The sequence below is a fragment of the Opisthorchis viverrini genome, assembly GCF_000715545.1.
Source record: "Opisthorchis viverrini unplaced genomic scaffold opera_v5_112, whole genome shotgun sequence".
NCBI classification, from domain to species: domain Eukaryota; kingdom Metazoa; phylum Platyhelminthes; class Trematoda; order Opisthorchiida; family Opisthorchiidae; genus Opisthorchis; species Opisthorchis viverrini.
The window spans coordinates 1,332,137-1,353,935 of record NW_008751770.1 but is presented as its reverse complement, the minus strand read 5'-3'; the positions used below and the strand labels follow the sequence as shown (position 1 = coordinate 1,353,935).

The 21,799-nt window shown below is 42.1% G+C and overlaps 1 protein-coding gene across 1 annotated transcript in view; it reads right to left on the bottom strand.

The window, feature by feature from the left end:
• Positions 1–1,451: 1,451 nt before the first annotated feature.
• Positions 1,452–21,799, bottom strand: part of T265_05830 (hypothetical protein) — a gene marked incomplete at both ends in the record, with an annotated part of 99,814 nt that continues 79,466 nt past the window's right edge. The window contains one exon of the mRNA XM_009170937.1: positions 1,452–1,576. Coding sequence (XP_009169201.1) covers positions 1,452–1,576 — 125 coding nt within the window. The remainder of the gene's footprint in view (positions 1,577–21,799) is intronic.

Sequence of the window (21,799 nt, the reverse complement as noted above, 5' to 3'; positions counted from 1 at the left end):
GACTTAGCGCCTAGATCCATGGGTCGGTCTTAGCTGTGTATACACTGTTATCAATGTAAGCATAGCATAATTCACAGAAGAGATCGCATTTTGAAGGCACCGCAAAATTACTTTAGGGTCATATGTTCCTTCTAAGGGACAGTGATTCTCGTAAGAGATCTATTTGGATCATGCCTTTGGGATGTCATCTCCAGGGTGATTAGCTCTGTTACAAGAAGCACGGACTTTGTAAGCCACTACAGTATGAAATCACTGGAGGGTGACGAATGAACTCCATTTTCTGGTGCTTTTGTACGGGATGCGACCAAATCAAACATCTTGAGGAAATGGTATCCGTTTCATCCTCTAGGTCAAATGTAACTCCCAACTTCTTCCATTCATGAACACGCTCCGCTTTTGACCAACTTCATACATATATAGCAAGTTCCTTATTTCAAATAGACTTTCACGTGAGCAAACTAGTGCGCACTGTTCTCCCAGGGCAGCAATCTCCTTATAGTTATCGCCAAATCCTTGTTATATTTCCGGTAGAGTGTAGATCATCCCCTTAACAAGAGTTGGGGGAATTGGCACTCGCATTGCTATTCTCATTGAACACTCGACGAAGTAACGGTAATTTTCTGCTTGTGTGCTTTTGGATTTGTGGACAAACCACCATGTACAACTCTGTCCAATATATCTATCTCATGGGATGAACAATATCGACGCTCCCACTGGTGGAGAGGGTTTCCACCACTTGAAACAAAGTCCCACATAAGTCTGCATAATATGGTATACCAATATCCCAAGTCTACCTACCATATTGTAAAAGGCTGCGAAACGTGTATCGCAACTTAAACTAATAAACAGAAGCCACGAATTCCCAAAGGTAAACGGGAGGAAAAGCATTTATTTTGTTCGGATAAAAAGCTAAAAAGAACAGCCAAAATAGATGACCTTTTGTTGAGCTTTGGTTTTGCGGAACGTAACGAATACATTTTTGTGGGGAACGGATGTCTGATGTTCCGTGTTTGAAGCGAAAGCTTTTTGTTTTGGTTAGAATGCGTGTCATTTCGACCATACTGTTTTGATGAATCGCACCCAGATCTGGAGGGGTCACTATGGTTTTTTCAACAATATTGCTTACGAATGTCCGTTGTGAAACCGAATGGAAAACACATCTCGGGGGAGCGGAAATACTAACAATATTGTTCAAATCACTATGTTGCCAAAAAATCCGGCAAAACGCCATCCGTATTGTACAAACACAGTGGAATGATTTCATTACGTTTCAACAATATGGAAGCAACAAAACTTTTAGTGACGCGAAGGTCTCAACGTGATTTTACTTTTCTTCAAGCTTTTCCATAAAGTATCACCATTTTTAGTAGGAAAATGGCTTCTCTTCAAAGTGACACATTCAGGCATCCAAGTCGTTTTCCTGACATGGGCGTTGGTTCGCGTGTAAATTATCAGTGAGAATCATGTCGCATGAATTCCGCAATGAAGTGCTGATGTTTTTTCTGTATCCGGGTCTTCTTCAGCATCATCTGCGGGGCTGGGAATGACTTTTCTTTTCGTCGATCGGAAAGGAAATCTGAGAGAAGTAATAGCAACTCGAGAAATACTGGGTTAGCACAGGATGCTCTATACTACCTGTCAGGACTAGCACCTTCAAAAAGTAGTTCAATCATTAGGGCTGTAGTTTTTACTGAACTGAGAATGGAGGATTCAGTAAGCAGCATTCAAAACAGCGTACACAGGTCATAAATAGAATAGTCTTGACATTTAATCACAACCTAGAATGGTTACTATATACATTAAACCTTCAGGTTAGCCCATTTTGAAGAATAGTCATTATTATAAACAGATCATAGTAGAGCTTCCGTCGATCAGTGTGTACAGTCCTCCATTGACTGCAAGACTCTCCTGTCTACTTGCCTGAGGACGCAAAGTTGAAACATGAATTTTTTTCGACCACGACATATACTGCAGTGTCTCAAGACCCACATTTACAGGATACATGTTTTCTCGCCCGGCAAGGTCATTGTAGGGCATCGGTAACTCCTGTGTGATCAGACATCGGTTTACAAGTTCACGATGTATTGGCCTAGATCTTAATAAAACTTAGGACTGATCACAACCCCGCCCTTTGTATGCATACAAGTGGTTCACACCATTTGTGATTCACTTTCACTATTGTAATGGAGAAGGTTCAGCATTAGTTCAAATTTGGTGTTTTGTTTACTCATACGGGGTTTCCAAATGCATGGTTATATCAGAAGGGATTGAGATAAATGGACGGTTAAGGCGCAGAACTACTAACGAGAAGATCCGTGTTTCGAACCGCAAACTAGTTTTTCGATTGCTTCTGTCTAGTGCTGCTCTACCTAGAAGAACCTGCTCCCTTCCGTTTGGAAGGTAGAAATGCACCGGAAGGACATCACAACCGAATGAGTATTATTTTCTACCGCTGTCAAATGAAAATGGAAGACGTTTTGTTTCCAACGCGATTCTAAGTTTGGGATCATTCAACTGTAGGCGTCCACTGTTATAGACTTAGTACGTATTTCAAACCGGCCTTGTCAGTGAGTAGGTGCAGTGCAAATCAAACCGGTCTGTTCTCTAGAGTCACAAACTTCCCCAATTCTACTGTCCTGATCGTCCACCAACAAAGAACATTTCTGTTATTTTCAAGAGTCAAGGAACTATACAACTCTTGGTTAAACTTCGCTGTTTGGCACGATCACTTCGACAAATGTAATAGAAGAAATGGGAGAGTGAACTTATGTTAAAAAAATTAAAAGCATAGTAACTTATGCCCAGTAAAATTGGATTCGTTCGATATTTTGGAGTTTGTAGTATAAAGCACGCCTTCCATTGTTCAATGGTAATGAACACAGTGGAATTGACACTGTTGAATTGAATAACCCGCCTAACTATGCGATATGACGTAGCGATTGGTACGGTCGTGTACGGGATACATACACACATGCATACACATTTCTTCCTCAGTGGGGATGATCAACGCTAAACGTCCTTCAATTCGTTGAAACTGGGGTTTCAGCATTCTAGGATTCAGCTATAGAGGGAAGATGGTTAGCCTGTACTTAAACAGAATATCACACGACCCATTCTTCAACCACTCAGTTTTGCCTGAAAGGAACTTAGTTGGATGAGTCCCCAGAACAGACATACCAAAATTGCCGTGAACCTTACGGTAGGTCGGATGAAACGCAAGCATCAAATGGATGAGTTCGGTTATCTCTTACAAATCCTGGGATGTTTGGTCGCTGAAACACAACCATAAAAAAATCGCATAGTGCTTGTTCGACAAATGTTTTAATCTTCTGAATAGCCTTTAGGAGAAAACATTCATGACAGATGTAGCTGAGACTTGTGTACCCATGTGGCAGATAGTAGAATCAGGACACTTTTTCTTAAGATACACAGTTGACCTGGTCACACTGCGTGGAACTTTCTTGTACATGGCTTGGTGTAGGCACGATGCTCCTATTGTTTTTTAGAGAAAATCTTTCAAAAGTACTCACAAATGCGTGTCCTAATTTGTAGAGGGAAGGTTCCGAAACAGAAGATCCAACAAGTCGGGACAACCTCAGTTAGTTGAGCATATTCATGATGCAATTCCAGAAGGCGGTCGAATGTCAGCAAAAATGCCTTAGATAAAGTAGAGGTATTCAGAGAGCGTGTTGAATTATTAATTCATCAGAATCTGCGTATGCTAAAAACTGTCAACCAAACGGATGTCAAGACACGCGATTGCGAACGAGGAATCTGCAAGTAGATCTTGTAATGTTTCCAAGTGGACGGTGCAAACGTTTTAGATCACTTAATTAAAACGAAACCTGGTCCCACGACTGACAAACTAACACCCCAAAACACTCAGCTCAATAGGGTTCTCAATTTATTTAAGGTAAAAGAAACCGAAGTCACAATAATTGGCAACAGAATACATCGGTATAGTTCTTTAGATCAAATGTTTTATTGGTTGATTGCTGCTAGTGCAGCGTATGGATTAAATTAATGCGGTCACTCGAATATAAACAAAGGAATTTGTGCAAAAGATTTCTTTTTCCTTGAACATAAAACATCTGCTGAGGAAACTTGAAAGCAAACACAAACGTCTTGATGGAGTATGACTCTGATTACATAGACCATGCAATGCATTTCTCCAGCCCTGCTGGATATGATCATTCACTGTTTCCTTATCATAAAATGGTTGACTAGTGCAGAACTGGTTGTAGCGGCAAGGTGGTACTTCAGTAACAAAACATCCGTTTTACACAAATCCCCAACGAAATTTGCTACCTGGGATGGGAAAAACCTCTAATTTCCATAATTTTGTTTCATTTTCTTGTAGGTTATGCAAAGAAATTTTCAACACCCTCTAGCACACGGCTTGTCTCTCTAAATAGCATTTCTAAGGAAGAACTTGATTATGGATATGAGAGTTCTTGTGGTGAGCTACATCAGTGATGCAGGGCAAACTAGGAGTTTAATGATTTGAAAGTTTGTGCAAACTACACTAAGGAAATCAGTCAGTGGAAAACAACAGTCCCGTAAGCTGACTTGAGCCGAAAGACAATGAATACTGTGGAATGAGCTATTCTTTGTACTGGCACTGAACAGACGTAAGGGCTGTGTTGGGCAGTACTACTAAGAATCGCGAGTTGTTCAGGTGATGCATCCGATCAAGGTAATAATCTAATGAATTTGCATTCTCAAGCAAATTTCTGCAAATTCAGCCCTACCGTACTCTTAAGATAACTGCATGATGAATATCGCGGAATGATATCTGTCACTTCGGGAACTCCTTGTCAAGCACCAGGTAAACGACATCGGAAGTTAGAGCCAAAGTGTCCGGAGCATTTGAATCTGTTAGAGTGCACTTACCTCACGTGTTGCTGTATGCTGCTACAATTTGCCTTAAGAAAGTTCACCTTCGGATAGTAGAAAGCGCAAATAGTTAGAAGAAGGAGGCCTCAAGGTGTGTTTCGTGTTGATGGATGTACTGTAGCTGGATAGAGTTCTTTCACCAGAAAGTCTGCCAAGAGTAGAAACTTCACCTAACCCTATAAGCTCCCGGAAGTCCAAACTAACTCATCTGCAACTGCCACGTTTGTGATGTTCGTACACCTGGCTATTATTTATATCATTCTGTTATGAACTCTAATCAGAATTCTTATCCCATATCTGTAGAAACTATCAAACAACCGATAATGTACTCTCACTGTACTTTGGGAGACACCTGTGCATTTCCGAGGCTAAATCTTGCAACATGCGTTTGAAATTGTTCTCAAATGATCGGCACCCTACACCATATGCAATTTCCAAGGTATCGAAGTTGTACGGTATGTATATCCTTTTAATGAACCTTCACTTAATGGACACCAAAGTCGGTCAGCACACTCGTGTACATCCAACTACAGTCACTACACGGATTTTGAAGTACGTCTGACATTTTACCGTAGCTTTTGTTGCTTACCGATTTCTCTAACTGGCTGGCTGTCTATATGGCTGACTGGTAATTGCTCGAAGGTCTGTACATGTCATCAAGTCAGTGTTTGTGTGCTGTCAGAATTATTTACTTTTGGGTCAGGAATTCTGGACTATTGCAATGAGAGTTTAACAGTTGATAGTGACACAGCAGTCAAGGCTGCTAGGTAGGGAATCAATGGTAGGGAATCAAAATTCAGAGCAACTGAGACTTCGGTGAGGCAAAGCTGGTTGATCTTTGTTAGTGGTACTAGGAGATAAAAGATGGTCGACTGCTCCCCAGGTTCTACTCCGAAGTATTGCCCTACTGTAACTCTGGACACATCTTTCTTTTTGACCCAAGACAGTATCTTCCGACTCCTGTAGTGATCTCCGCAAACAAATCGTAATGGATTTGCTTGACTGAAGTAACATCAAATTGTGTGCTCCATCAGTCCAGAGTCGAGGAAAAACAGATAGTCTCAGCGACTCGCAAAAATTCCCATTGTTATATGACGGAAGCTATAAATGCATAATCGATGAAATATTTCCCAAAGAGGAGAAGGTCGGTAGGACTGGCAAAGAATTGGTGGTCCGACCGTTACGTTTTGGTTTATGGCATATGGTATACAATTTGTACAAAACTCAAAGTTGAAGACCGAAATTCTGTACACTTATTTTATACATCCATTCGAAAGAGATTCAGAAAACACCAGGCTCTAAACAATTAGATAATTTTCTCTCACCATGCGGTACCAACCGTATCCATATAAGAGGACGTAAATTCGTTCACTAACTTGGGAAAACAGCACATTCATTACAGGAATGGTATGACCAGTTCGTTGACATATGCATATCCAGACAGCCGGATGCACCCTCTACATAAACAACGAACTCATTTTGCGCACAAACAACTAGTTTGTGTGTTACCATCTATAGCACGTGTGGAATATAGTGGGGGTTCCTATACGTTACTGTTTAACGCGCGAACGAGTGGTTATTTTAACTTATAAAAGGATTTCACATTCGCTGAAAAACTGTCGAAAGCTGCTGCTGGGTGAAAAGTTTGGAAGGAAGGTGGGACCTTGAGCTATTTGCAATAATCCGCTGGTATATACTTTGGTATGGTACTTACCACCGCGACTTGGGATAGTCGGGTCGCAGACGAAATTCGGAAACATTAGGAAGCACCTAAATGCTACAACCACTAGATTGTGGGATTCCACGCATTTAAGGTGATGACGTCGAAGGCCTTACGACCATCTGCTTAGTACGTAAGGGGGGGAATTGATACACACGCCCGCATAGTATCATGGTCATATCCAATGTGTGTACACCATAATGAATGATTGCACAGTGTGCGATGTTTACACTGATGACCGATTACCATTAGGTGAAATGAATCCAGGGCTCGTTTGTAGCTGGTGATCTGCATATAACGCAGTGTGGATGCATGTGCTGAACGTTCATATTGGACAGAACTATATGAATAACTAGTCAATCATTACCTGAGCACCTCGCATCAACCACAAATCAGTCGCCAAGATTAGGTTCTTCCTCACCAAGTTGGCCGACAGGAGCATTCATATAACTAAACAAAACCACAATATTCAAAACTTTTGCTGTTGAATCTCGGTAACAGCCACCTTTCTCTTACTCTGAGCTACTATCTGTCAGAGCTTTTGCTGGTAGGATTAACTTTTGTTGCTAACATTAGGTCAGCCTGCTTCCGGTCCCCAGATTGCATTGCAAGCATCCGTGTGAGTTGACTGTAGTTGCATGGCATTCATATTTGTTTCCGAGTACTGTCACATTTAACTGCCAACTGCCTCTTTTTTCCTGACCATTCCTCCCACATATTAAACAACACAAGATCCCAAAACAAAAGCATTGATATATACTACCAAGAGTGCTTCGGCAAAAACCCAACGTCGTCGTTCACTTTAACTATAGTCACGACACCAGACGCACCTCAAAGTGAATCTGTGTCACAGCTTGTGGGAAGGTGGTATCATCGTTGCGACGTAGTTCACATTCAGACCTGGAACGAGGACCACGATAGCCCAGTGCGCTGAACCAGTGTATGGTTTAGTGAAGTAATTCGAAGAATATGCGAGAAAGAGATGCACCACGTCTGTGCAGGTGAGAGACTCATGAAGCAATGCTATGCTTGAGCGGTCGGATACAATTGGTCAATAGAATATTTGGAGACATAAACGATTTCGCTGCGAATTTCTTGGCGAAAAAATGCTTTGGGAAGTATGTACGACGTACCAAAGAAAAAGTTTGCCGGACCATTCAAAACATGTGCGTCTGCGTTGAAGCTAGTTCCGGAGATATCCCAGTCGACTGCGTAACAGTTTATTTTTGTCGTAAGATTTGTCTACCTATTTATGACCTTGAATGCATGGTGCCGATTGATAACTATCGTCCACACTAACTCAGTATATCACTAGAGAACTGAATGTTATATAGATGCCTGAAATAACACTAACTCTGCTCCTGCTGTTTTCCTCTAATCGAATAATATCATGGAAGAACTTAGTCCGGAGCAAACATCTCCGAGGTTACGTGCCTTTCTGTTTTGATATTTACTTCATAATGCTCAACAGCTCTGGCCATGTTATATGCAATCCCTGTCAACTCAGACATCAAAAGGATAGCGTTCTTCGGGGAGGTCATAACATCCGCTTATTTCAATTTGACCGCGTTGCAGAAAATTAAGTCAGCTTTCTTGCTCTTCCTCTTGTGATATCCCATAATTTTCCTATGCTTTTTAGGACTTAGGTTAATATCTTATAGTAAAATAAGAAACTATGCTTAGGCAATAGTACATACACCGGGAAATCGACAGCTTCGGCATTAATACGCCATTTAGAGCCCGATCATAACGTAGTGCGGCGGTTTGTGTACTTAAGCTGGTCAGCAAGCCATGCTGGAGACCAACATCAAGCATTCTCACAGTCTGTCGCCCCAGTCTAATCTTTGCGTGAAAGTCTGACAAATGGTCCTCTGGCCCGCCATGCTGAAGGGTGGAACAAATTTCACAACACATCCCGTAAAAATTGAACTAGTTTAGGAATCTTTCGACGACCAATGATGGCTTGTGGTTGAACTGTTGAGTAATAGGTCCTGATTTTGAAACTTAACTTTCCTCCCTTCTGGGTTGGGGCACCTCGAAAGCATCGCAGCCCACGTACAAACGCGAATTGTTCGGACAACAATAATTCCTGGTCAGGTTGGCCTTCACTGGTTGCCATCAGCCGGATCGTCTTGATGCGTGCAGCACCTAACGATCCCAGTGCTATAGAGCCCACGTTTAAACATGAAACCTTTGCACCCGGACAATGAATTAATGGCCTGGTGGCATTCACACCTGTTGCTTCGCGTCTGGTTCTCAGACCTCCTATTTTTTGCTGTAACAATCAACGTACACACTCCAAAGCAACTCGGCCAACAAGCTTGTTTAGCGCGCACTGTTGGCATTTTTTTCAACAGACATTTGTTGCTTTTCATTAGCGTGAACACGAGATCCAAGTGTGATAATCAAGGTTGCTGTGCTTAGATGATGCAGACTATGCCGCCTATGAACTTCGGGTTCTTACAGAACGAGTTACGTTGACATTGGTCCTGTTCCCAGCTTCGCGCTGATCGTCCTTACTTGAGTGGAGCCAAGTGGACAGTCGCCTTCCTGCATTCCATACTGGCCAGCAATAGCCAACGTAATAACTCAGGTAGCTCAGGTAGCGTAGATGGTCGTTGGCTTGTTCACTGAGCTGGGTTAGTGGTTGTGCCACAACCCACCGCTACGCNAAATGTCGGTAGTTCAGGTAGCAGAGATGGTGGTCGTTGGCTTGTTCGCTGAGCTGGGTTAGTGGTTGTGCCACAACCCACCGCTACGCACAACTACGCACTGATGATGCCACCTCGATTGGTGATGAAACGTTTGCAATTAAATTGCCCAGCTCAGTGAACAAGCCAACGACCATCGACGTAATAACTGTTCATTATTTGGAGTTTCCTAATCCGCACCCATTGAACATAGCACTAATTAGGCAGTGGATGCTTTTGATTGGAACCAGCTGTTCTCCCATCTTGCACTGTCAGTTCAGAATTGTCTTAGTCCAAGAAGGTTTCCATGCAAAGTCTAGACGTCTCAGTTGATCAGTAATACAACTTGATGGGCTTGGACCTAAGATGTTCTGGTAGTCGTGTAAAAGATTTGAACCTAGCAATAGTCGCTCTTCATTAATTGTGGGTTTTGACTTATCAGAAGTTGAAGAACTACCCAGCGTTATCATAGTGTGAAAGCCGAGGGTGGAATGATCAACTAGCCATTAGAAACCAATGGAGTGTTTACGTTAGGACAGATTTACCTGTTGCCTGGAGTAAATCTTCAATATATTTGGCCGGAGCAATAATTTCTGATCTACAGGTCAATCTCATCAGAGCAAATTGTTCAAAGGTTTGGAAGCTCAATCCTGAGATGTCAGTCTTCACTCGGTGGAGTTGATCACCGGCGTGCATACGGCGGGAAACTCGGCGCGTGACGTTTGTGATCAACTACCGAATAAATACTGGGCTTCAGCACTGTTACTGTCACTCATCTGGAGAGAAACTTATGCTACTTCAGACACAGCGTATTTTAACGAGCCAGGGCATCTATAGGCTGCATGCCCACAGGAAGTCTACCGGTATCATATAGCCAGGAAAATGGAGGGAGCCAGTAGAGCTGTAAACGTGCGGAAACGGTTTCGTCTTACACATGAAATGGAGGCCAATGAACAGATGGTAGGAGAGGTTGCCAAGTGTAGTCGCGGGACTTTGATATACAACAAGCACCAGCCTCTTAACCGCTGGGTTGAATGGTCCTACAACATCTTAGATGGCCATCTTATTCTACACCTTTGTCGTTCGCCCACCCAAAGCCTACGAATCCGGACTCTCTCAGTTTCTCACTCTCCAGTATGCACCCCTGATTTTTACTCAATTCGACTGAAGCCCTGATGTTCTGCCAACAGCATTATTTAAAGTTGCTGGCGAGTATTTGTGTTTGTATTTTGGCGGGTTGTTAAATCATACGAGGCTAAATTGCGATTATATCTTTATTCAAACCCAACCATCAGGATATGAGCCTCAATCAAGTCATAGCTTGGTTGACTGGATTCAAGAATACCGCATCTCATGGCTTTATCGGATGAGACACAACTTCTAGAGAATTTATTGAGGGGCATATTGTACATATCTTCACAGCATGTCAGATTTTCGAGCAGTGTCACGCATATTGTCAAACGACAGCCGCAGTGCGACTAAACTCATGATTGCCTTCGAATCTGTAGAGATTGCCTTCAGAATGCAAATTTCATCCGGAGGATTACAAATCCATTTGCTCCTTTTTGAAGCTTTAAGTTGAAAATATTTGAGACTACCAATAGACTCATTCATCTCTGTAAGTCCCGATGATGCAATATGCATGAAGTCAAGAAACAAGTGGGATTCGCCAAAACTCTCAAATTTGGTTAGTTCGGTGGAGTTGGGAGCTTTGGGTTTGTTGCCCCTGGCCGTCCTACAAATAGATAACGGCCTCATGGCTTCTCTCTACTTCTGAAATCAAGCGGAGACTCCCTCCTCGATTGCTGTATGGTGCCTACATCGCGTGATCTACTACTGGTGTACTATTCCATAGGAAGATAACGCTACGCGTATTCGAAGCAGGTTCCATCAGTAAAACCAATCTGGAGTAACGTCAAGTAGCAATCATCAAAAAGGAGACTGTACATGAGCAAATTCAAACCGTCCTATTACGTTACCGTTTCCGATTCAGAAAGTAGTGCGGTTGTCCTCAAACTTCATTTTTGTGCAAACAAGCTTGTGAAATTTTCGGCAGTTTGACAATTTTTTAAAATATTTTTCCTATAAAAAAGCTCCATGAAAGCATTCTCCCGATTATCAACTCCAGATCAGCAATCTCGGATAGTTTCCGTCTGCGCAGTGAGGCGTGATTAATCGAATATGGATGGTTTTCAGTGGAGTTTTTTGGGGAAGTTTAAAAAATTGGTAGACCTGATTAATTTGGTACAGTAAAACTTTGAATCAGCTTTGCACAAAAGCTGAAGAAGGAACCACTCAGACAATGACCCATTTGATGATGTACTTTCTGGCGTAAATTAACGCAAGATGAAGCCCTCCCGCAAAGCACCTGACAGTATACAGCGACAAAGAAACCAAAGTCCTCGAGAAATACACGCATCTGCAAATCAATTTGGTTTTCTCGAGAGACCCGACTGAATCTCCCGTTTATGATAGTCTACGGCTGAATGTGCTGCACAGAGAGATTCAGTTGAGTCTCTCGTGAAAACCAAATTGATTGGCTGTATTTATCGAAAACAGTCCAATTCGGGTTCAAGTAGAACATAAAGTTGACGGAAACTCGGGGACTGCGCCTTCTTGATGGACCCCAAGAAGGGCAAAACCGGTCGTGGGCTGTCGAAGTTTTCAGCAACCTTATCATTAGTTCCTTTATGACAACCGAAGTCCTCTATGAAGGATAAACCATCAGTTGTCCACCGTATGTTTCCTAATTGAGTGTAATCAACCACATTGTATCACCCACGTCATCTTTAATAGGGATGAACTGATTCACTGCTATAGATTTTTGTGACCATGTTTACGTCACCCCAGCACTTCGAAAATAATTCCGAAGGAGGATATTTCTTCAAAAACTACAGTGCCGAGACAGGCTTGCAGAACTTTCAAATCAGGCCTGTTTATCCAGCATTCCTCGCTAACCAAATTCGGATTTTTCAATTGCGGATTTTAGCTTTCCTCCCTTTTATATCTACTTCACTAACCTTGGTGTTTTTGCATTCTAAAGCCACAGTGTTCTAACTGTGCTCCTTGTTGGCGTGAATCAGCTTACTTTGTAAAAGTGTTTGGAACTACGCTGTGCAAAATTCATCTGATCACCAGACCCAAAAATCCCCAGGGGAGATCACCATAGCCCGGGGGCAGCGATTTACATTTACGACAAGTTCTATGAAAACAGCCTAATTTCTCTTTTCTCTCCTAAGCAAAAGGCTAAGCATTTTTTGAGCCATCAGACTCGCAAACGGAGGGCTGCAAAGTTTGTACACCGAGGATTGTTGATAACATTTGCTGTGAGGATGGACAGAATTCAATGAGAAATGCGGGAATTCACTCCAATAATAAAAAAATCCCGGATGACAGCAGTGAATAGGCTCTTGGACGCTGATGGTTTGTGCTCAGATGTACCTGGGGCAGCTATATGGCGAGAAAGTGGTGGATGATTTCGATACATGACCATACGTATTCTTATGGTTGCTAGTTTTACTTGAACTTCGCAGTTGGTGGATTGCGCTCAGAATTGGAACGTGATTTGCTCACAATTGTAGTTGCACATAGCTCATATTGTGTGTTACGCAGTTTTAACGCTGACCGTGGGCAGCGTTCTCGTAACTGGGTGGTGTGACGCGCTGTACCGATTATAACATCTAATTTTTGGCACAGTTCCAGGTTCCTGACTAAATAAAGTTCGATGAAGGAGATGTTGTGGAACCGTCTCTAAAAATCACGATTCCAATCCTGCTAAGACGTAAACGTCTGCACGAAGTAAGAGCGGCTTATGTGCAGAGCGATCTTGGTTGTCACCGCTAGTTGGGTTCGCTGGGGAGTAACGCAAGAACACCCATTGTGCAGTTGGCTTCCTTCACATACCATATTTCCACAGCTGCAGCAGCCTAAATGCTTTGTCGGCTTAAGGAATCAAGTAACACATTCGAATTCGATTTGCTTACAAAATACACGCACGCTGCAAATGATAAGCGACAGACAGAAAATGTCTTTCGTTTCAGTTGTCATTCTGTCGTGACTGACTCATCTTGGAGACTCGCTTTCGCAACTTGAGCAGCATAAGTGCACTTTGGCTACAACTTCGCCGTAAAGCAAATTTCTAAGAAGTGACCAGACAACCCGATGTACACCGAAAGTTAGCATCAGGTACACACTTCACTTTATTCAACCGCTTTTCCGTGCTTGCATAGAGTGGTCGATTGCCATGTAACTCGTGCATTCGGTCCAGGCTAACAAACATTATTCACTTCTAGATGTAATTCACTACTCATAAGGCTGCCGAAAACTCTTCATTTTTCGCCCTCCTTTTCCTGAATTTGGTCACTGTGTAGCGTTAATGCCGCGTGTGGGCGCTAGTGAAAACTAATGCGACTTCGGGAAGTTCCTAAGGAGCACCTCTTAGAGGTGAGTGGGCAAGGAGCTGTTCGCTTTTGGAGACCCTATGAGTGAACAGGGATCTGTTGTCACTGGTTGTAATAAAGATCCCAATCCATAAGTGGTAAACTCAAGATAAGGAGAACTGTTAAAAGGAATGTACGATTTGTCGAATTGTTGGAAGTAATGGGGATAGTTCACAGGGGAACTTTCAACATCGTCAATAGGTGGCTGCTTTCAATGATTTTCTGTCATGGTCGGCGTAAACTGTCCCGTAAATGTGGAAAGCTAGTGAGGTAATAAAATACATTGTGCAACCTCATTTTTTGCGCTGATCATTCACGTGTATTGTTCAGAAGCATCTGAATTCACTCAGTGACAATTCCTCTACTGGCTTACGGGTGTCTCTGGTAATGTGATGAATGTCAATATTTGTGTCAGTACAGGTAACTCGAGTTTTGAACGCATATTCAGTTTTTTGGTAAAAAAAATACTGATAAATGACAAGAGATATGATTATCATCCTTACATTTCTTTCAAATTAACTCATATTTATTCCCCGAAGTAACTGCTAGTGTTTTTAATCACGAAATGATCAAAGGACAAGTCAGTTTTATAGTTACTGTGGGTTGCTGGTAGGATTGAAACTGTTACAGAACTCATGCAGTAGTCCGGTTTCTGCGTATTCCACAGAGCTGAATAAAAAGTGTTCTATAGACAAAGTAATACAAGATCGTAATTAGCATACTGATTTGTCCGAATGTCTGATGAGCCAGGCACTCTTGATACGGAGGTGCACGGCGAATTATGTACATACGAAAAATAAGATATAAATAAATGTTATTAAAAGTTTGGGACTGGAGAGGCTTGTAGGAACGACGAATTATGCACCTAATGGGATTTTGGGGTTAGAAGGCAAGTCATGTTCAACAATTACGGGGAAACGAGCGTTTCAAAGGATCTGATCGTATTAGTGTCACGGTTAGGAACATATTCAACGACAGTCCTATGACGATTTGCGCGGACACCCACGTGTTCCCCAGTTACTGTTCTTGTTAGGAAGGCCGAAGAAACTTTGTCAGGAACTAATATTAACAAAATACAAAACACTGAAGACAATGAGTGATGAGGGTAAAATTGAATGTTTACCTAATCATACAGTCCTCTGAAAGCGACAATTATTGCGGAAGGTTCTGTCGGACTCTGCATGTCGTCTAGGAAGTGCAAAATATCACACCAAGATATTCGCTTGCTTCAGCTGGAGGTAGTAAATAATCGTTTACAGACATCCAGATGCAAGTAAACAGCAATACCAGCTCTCTAGAAAATGTACCAGAGTTTAGAGCTTTTATCATTTCATGCTGGCCCTCTCGTGTCTCGTTTGATGTTTTCAGCAACCATCTATACTGTCGTTCCAATGCACAGCATGTCCTCATCAGTCGATTTGATGATCTCCTCAGTCTTGCCACTTTTCCTGTCTCACTTGACGATCAGAAAACTCTCCCACCAAGCCGTTAAACGACGTACAAAACTTCAAGTTTTCGGAGAAATTTGAAATTCTTTTGTCCTGAAGGACGCACCAGGATGAACTATGTCTGTAGCAAATTTTCTTGAAATCTATGTGGAGTATGGTTTCTCGTGCAGAAGTCAGCCATAACGATTAAGGGAATTTTCAGTTTTATGCTTAAGCTTACCTCCATCGCTTTATGTTATCGGACTTTGCCTCTCGCACTTAGGGCTCTCCGCCTGTCAAATCTTATTGTGGTTTAGTTCCTGGAGAAGGGACATATTACGGTATTCCAAAATAACAAACGAAGTCTGACCAATTTGTCAGGATAAAAGTTATTGCGGTCAATTGGTGGGCACTGTCCCACGGCCTGTATTTTGCTTCCGTGAACGGAGAAAAATTCTGTGATATTACATGAAACGTGCTCCTCCAGTTGCAGATAAATACGCTGATCATGTCTTTGTCAGGGGATTGCATTGGAGCGGCTCCATTCCGTAAAGGCCTGATGACAAGGAACAAGGCCGATGCCCTTGGCTTGTGGCACCACTAGGAATTGATTTGTATCTGTGCCTGCTTCTTTCACTTAACACACTCAGGTTCAAGGTTATGACTGTGTGCAGCGCTTCCCAATCACTATCATTGGGGTGGCACCGTTCCACGACTTTAATTTAGTTACTTTATGTGGAACGACAATAAACCTGGTTGAATAATACGCAGTCACGTAACTCATTCGCTCTACTCAAACGCAAAAGAACTTGGGCGAGCATGATATGTACAGTCGTTGGGCAGCGGCTTACGTGTTGGATTCCCGGTAAGAAACAGGAATTCTGGGTTGAAAGTTAGTCTGCGGGATTTGCGGATGACGTTTGAAGAGAGTGTTGTTAAAAATTATGGTGGTAAAAAGAAAGTATGTTGCTTTTCATTCCTTGATGTACGCGAGTCCAAAAGTTTTTTATTTATAGATTTTGCCTTAGTGCGAATGGTGCGGTCTGCTTTTGGTTTTGAGTAATAGAATCGTGACCGGACTCACTAAATCAATTTGTTTTATTTACAAATAGTCTCAGCTGCATGTAAACGCTTTCACAATAATTCCAGTGCTCCTAGTTGCATGAGGTAACATGTGATTAAGTACCGTGTCTGAGTGTGTGAAATCGACGTTCACATCCAACCTTTATCACTGACCTCGTGGACCGTATTCAGTGATCTTCACCAGCAGTAAAAAAACTCATTCAGGTCGGTACCGTTGTTACTGCAGAAGTAATCTACTTAAATGCTCATGTAGTACTCATTCAACTCATTGCACTTCACCGTAAATCTTACTCCGTCCTGGTATAAACTAGAGAATAACAGCCGAGAGTGGCTGACTGAAGATTAATGCAATTATTCACGCCGTAAGATGTGGCAATCCATAATTTATACAGAAGCAGTCCATGGACTTTATTCCTGCGGTTCATAACATGTATTTTGTGGTAAGAAAACCCAGAGATCTATAGTGCAGAACAAATTGAGGGTAAAACAGTGGTCAATAAAAATTTGACTGGGAAAATATACCTTATTTTTCAAAATCCGTACTACTCTAGCATCTACCAGACAAAAATCCGAAACTTCTTTCAAGCGAGGCATACGAGAAATAGGCTTACTTGTTTAGACGTTCTACGTGCTTTCCCTCTTCCCCCAGCAACATACTGCGGGACCAGAGAGAAGCTTGCATGGTATTTCAGTCTAAATATTCCCCTAAAATTAATCACCCTCTTGAATGACTTTATTATGTTTGTATTGATTACTCAGTTTAAATAACTAAAATGGTTCTGCTTTGAGGCCCAACCCGCACGTATATTCACATATTACGAGAAGTGGTATCTTGTGGGTTTAGCATACAACGTCACTCGCCTATTTACAACCAATGTTTTGCAACTGTTTTGAACCCATCCTCTTAGGTATGTAAAATTTTTATTCTCCACTTCAGTCACACTTTTCGGGCGCGACGTGTTGTCCGAAACTGGACTAGCATCAATTTCGATTCATAGCAAGACGAAAGCTATGTATCTTTCGAAATCGAATCACATGAACCAAGTTAAAGACCGCGGTCCGCACACCTATCATGTTTGTGAGTAGATCAGTGGAATATTCGGAAAAAACTTTCTCGAAAATTAATCCTACTACCGAAAAGCATACAACCATTTAGACATTTTAACCAGGACTAGTTAATTCACGGTCACTAACATGTTTTCCATTAGTGCTTCAAACTCAATGGAAAATTGACTTTCGCTGGACTATCCACGTTACGATGAGCGTTGCGTTGTTCTGTTCTTCATATTCAATTTGTCTACCTTTGCGGTCCCACACTATTCTGACGAATGGTAATCCCCGACTGGACCATTTTAGACGTTCATTCACACTGTAGCCAAATAGATTTTTTTTCACACAACTGAACGGCACCAGGTATCATTCTGGTGATAGTAGTAGTCGTTCGCACTAGATAGAAGGAAACGTGCTGTTCATATGCCAACCGGTGACTACTGCTATAAAAAGTTGACTGCATGATCACAAGAAACACTAGCGAATACACACTCATTTGCAAACTAATTTCGTTTTTCGAGAGACTCAACTGGAACCCAGCTGAATCTCTAGTTTGTGATGTTTCTAGACAACTAAATGTTCTGTATCAGGCCGCCTCATGTTTCAGTCACTTGCAAATGAGTGTTTAATCGCTAATTTCGTGCAAGTTAGTTTCAAGCAGAACATAAGGTTGACGGAAACTCGGGGACTGCGTCTACCTGATGAGTCTCAAGAAGGGCGAAACCGGTCGTGGGCTGTCGACGAATTTTCAGCAACCTTACGAGCAGTGCGTTGCAAAGAAGAAGCACTTGTTTCAAGATATGACTGGATATTGTGTTTGCCACTTACTTGGACCTTTCTGAACCTCTCTGGTGACCAAAGACTGTAGGATCTTGGAAAAGTCCTTCCATATATTGTGGACTGTGGGTTATAGCGCGAACGGACCACAGTTTGATCAAAAACAGGGGACTGCCATATAGTGCACCATGGCAGTTGGTTTTTATCCATTTATTAGAGGAAGGTGCAGTTTGGGGTTGCCAATTTTAGTTGTTAGTCAACTATGATACGCATTTTTGGTACTAAAAATAGTTCAGCTTTTGAATATTTCACACAGATACGGTTGTATGATTAGTACGTTCTTTATCCATACATCATACTTGTCGTAGGGTAAGAGTTGCATTAGTTGAGTTAAGAGAAAAAAACCCATAGAATTATCTGCACTTTTAATTGTTCACGGGACGCTGATTTGAGTGGATACATACGAGGGAAAATGCTCTCAAACAAAATTCGGATAATTTTGTTCAGTCAAAAAACGGGTAACCACGGGAATATGCATACTACTGAAACTAAGCAACTCAATTATTTCAAGAATGTTAAAGAATAATGAAAGAACGAGTGGTATATGGGATGAATAGTTACCTTGGCCGTTGATCATATGGAATTCAACCTTTCGCCTAGCCTAGAAGCTGGGTTTCAATCGCCTCTTCATCGTGCGAGGATACGTCGCGGCTTAGTATGTGACCATTTTTCCAGCATCTGGGAAAAAATTGTCTCAGACAACTGGGAAGAATCGATGGTAGTGTTCACTTTCAAAAAGGGACTGGTAGACATCACTCGTCTTCCGCAACCTTGTGTTGCTCCGCCATTCACCGACTGGATAGACGCAAGCAGAATTCCAGCCTGGTATGAATTTCGTTGACCAAATCTACACTGTATGTCAGATGCCAGAATAACAGCACATGTATAAGTAATGCACAGGGCTAATTAGACTCAGGTAACCGATCCGTTCTCCTTATCGTGCTCCCTTAGAAAGAAATACCATGAAAGTTTTTTTCACACAACCAACACTATTATCTTGAACTGCTGGGTCTGAAATTAGACCGACAGCTCCCCAAAAGCTTCCATGAACAAACTGTTGTCCAACAACTATACAAACTTTTTCCATCTGTATTGAATTCGGTGATGGACGAGGTATTGGGACGAAGGTTGGAAGTTATTCAGGATCCTGGTGTTCAGACGGCTTTTGAAGAAAGCCCTGTCAGTCTTGAACTGATGGACAATACCGTTTTCGTCTTCGAAGAATACAAAAAGCTGTGCTCTGTGATGAAGTGATAAAGACCAATTCGTCCTTTGACATGCGGCTTTCTCTCACAAAATGTAACTTCAGGCTCCAGGACATACTGTTGTTTAACACGCCACCCAAGGTGAAGCGGTCGAAGTGATGCGGCTTTTACGTATCTTGAAAGTTGTGTTAATTCCAAAACTGACGTAAAACATGAGGCTCCGGTCGCGTTTGCCAACTTGAGACAACTAAGGCGGCAATAACATATCCATCAGTTTCAAGAAGTATGCTTATTAGGCTACAGTACGAGCTTTCTTATTGCATGATTGAGACATGGCCTGCTCGAAAAGCGGAAGTGGGAGCCTTCAGGTTCTCAATAACCGTTATCTCACAACCATAGCACATGTAAACTGGTGACAACGTTTCCCCGACGAGACAACGAGGAAAGTGTTTGATAGGGAAGTGGAGGCTTCAATCGGAGTGTACGTACATCACTAAAGTTCGGGGTTTTGCCTATGTATCTCGCATGCTGAATCATCGTTCCGCGGCCAATTCGGAATGGTTCATGAAGAGGTGTCATCAACGTTTATGCCGAGAGAGGGGTATGAGCCGATTACGAGAAGTCTGGGTAACGCTGTTGCGACCCGCCTTCTAGGATAAGGTTCGCTTGGTCCCCACCGTACCTGGGTGGCTCGCTCAAAGTCAATTATGCTAATCGATGTGAATGGCCTGAATGAGCGTTTGTGGCAGTGTTTGGAAGCTTGGATTGATTGTGGCTTGCCGCCGCTAAATCCCTTCTCTATCCACGATTTCGGAAGACCAGTCAAACTCATTCGTGTTTGGGTTGCAGTTCTGTCCCATATGGGCAAACCGTCTAATTATTCAGAGTGGCGTTTCCAGCCACAAGAAGTGTATAGAAGAGAAACATGTGTTCCAAGAAGGTCACTGAAAATCGTTTAGTGAAATTTGATTCTGCGTTTGGATATCTTTGTGCGAATGGCACCCAGTTATCAAATGACTTGAGCGAAGAAGTAACTCTCTCCCAAAGTCATGGACTTTTTGCAGGGTTTTCTTTTATCCGATGTTTTCTTATTTATAGGCGGGTGATAGTTTGTTACCAACCTCACCCAGTCATTTAGCTAATCTCTGAAATGACATTTTGATGCTTCGATTGACGATCACTCTATGAAACACCTCCAAAAAATAGAACAATATTGAGGGGGGAAATGATTCTGCATTGTAGTAAAATTATAGTAAAATTATATAGTAAAATTTCGAACTTACGAATAATTTTGGTGTCACCGACTGGTGTTTCTCGTAAGTAGAAAGTAGTTAGCCTAGCTTGGTATCTGCAACACCCGCTTAGGAGTTGCAAATTATATTGCGGATACAAACAACATTAAAGCAAACAAAGAATCATATTTCTACGTGTATATGGATGGAAATTGTATGTAAGGAAGTGGTTTGACTAGCAGGGTTGGCGATGCTGTGCGTTTCCTCTTTACTAGCTACTTGAACAGTGAATGTGGCATGATTGGCAATGCTTTGCTCTGGCTGAGAGTTCACGCCATTCACTGCAGCACAAAGCTGTTACCAACCGCAAAGGTGTACGCGGCGATTAACAGTTTAATTAATTCCTTGTTCAAATACATTTGATGGATGTTAGGTACTCTTTAGTCGGAGGTTGTTGTATTACCATGTGATGAGTAGTACTGTGGATGCTAAATTCACAGCTTGCGAAAATGACTCGATTTAGAGGAAACACAGTGCACGTTCTAACCCGAATTTTGAATAAATCGACACAACTTTGCTTTTGACCACCCTAGAGGTAAATCTCTTTCTTCTGTACGTTTTTTTTCATTCTGATGAGCGTTTGATCAGTGGACAAGATAGGATCTGATCAAAACTGTTCTGACACTTAATTGTTGGCTTGGTTTTTGTCTTTCCCACATTCATGGCCACTTGAAATGTATTTCGCAATTGCCCGTACGCAGTGGTGTTTTCTAACTGGCCGAATGGGATTGGACCTATACGCAAAGCTGTTTCGTTACAAACACCACAAGTTTTGATCGTGTAAAACTGAAGCCGCACAAATAATTTCTAGATTGAACAACGCTTACTGAACAATGGACAGCCAATATTCTCAGTCCCTCTTCAGATCTTCTTATCGGCGATGGGTGAACCTGTGGTTAGAGAGCCGATTTATAATGGATATTTTCCAATTCCTCCTTCTCCTATTTGACCTTCGTGCTTCCTCGCTCTTTTTCTCAAATTTACTATTGGTGAGCGCTAACCAACTTCTAATTATTCACGGTATCTTTCAGCCAGGTAAAAGCGCTGAACGTCGGCCAAAAGTAGACCCTTGGAACATTGCCAAATACAACTGGGCATATCAGACGTCAGTTAACTAGTTCAAACGCGCAGAAACAACCTTGTTCCAGGGACGCGTTTAT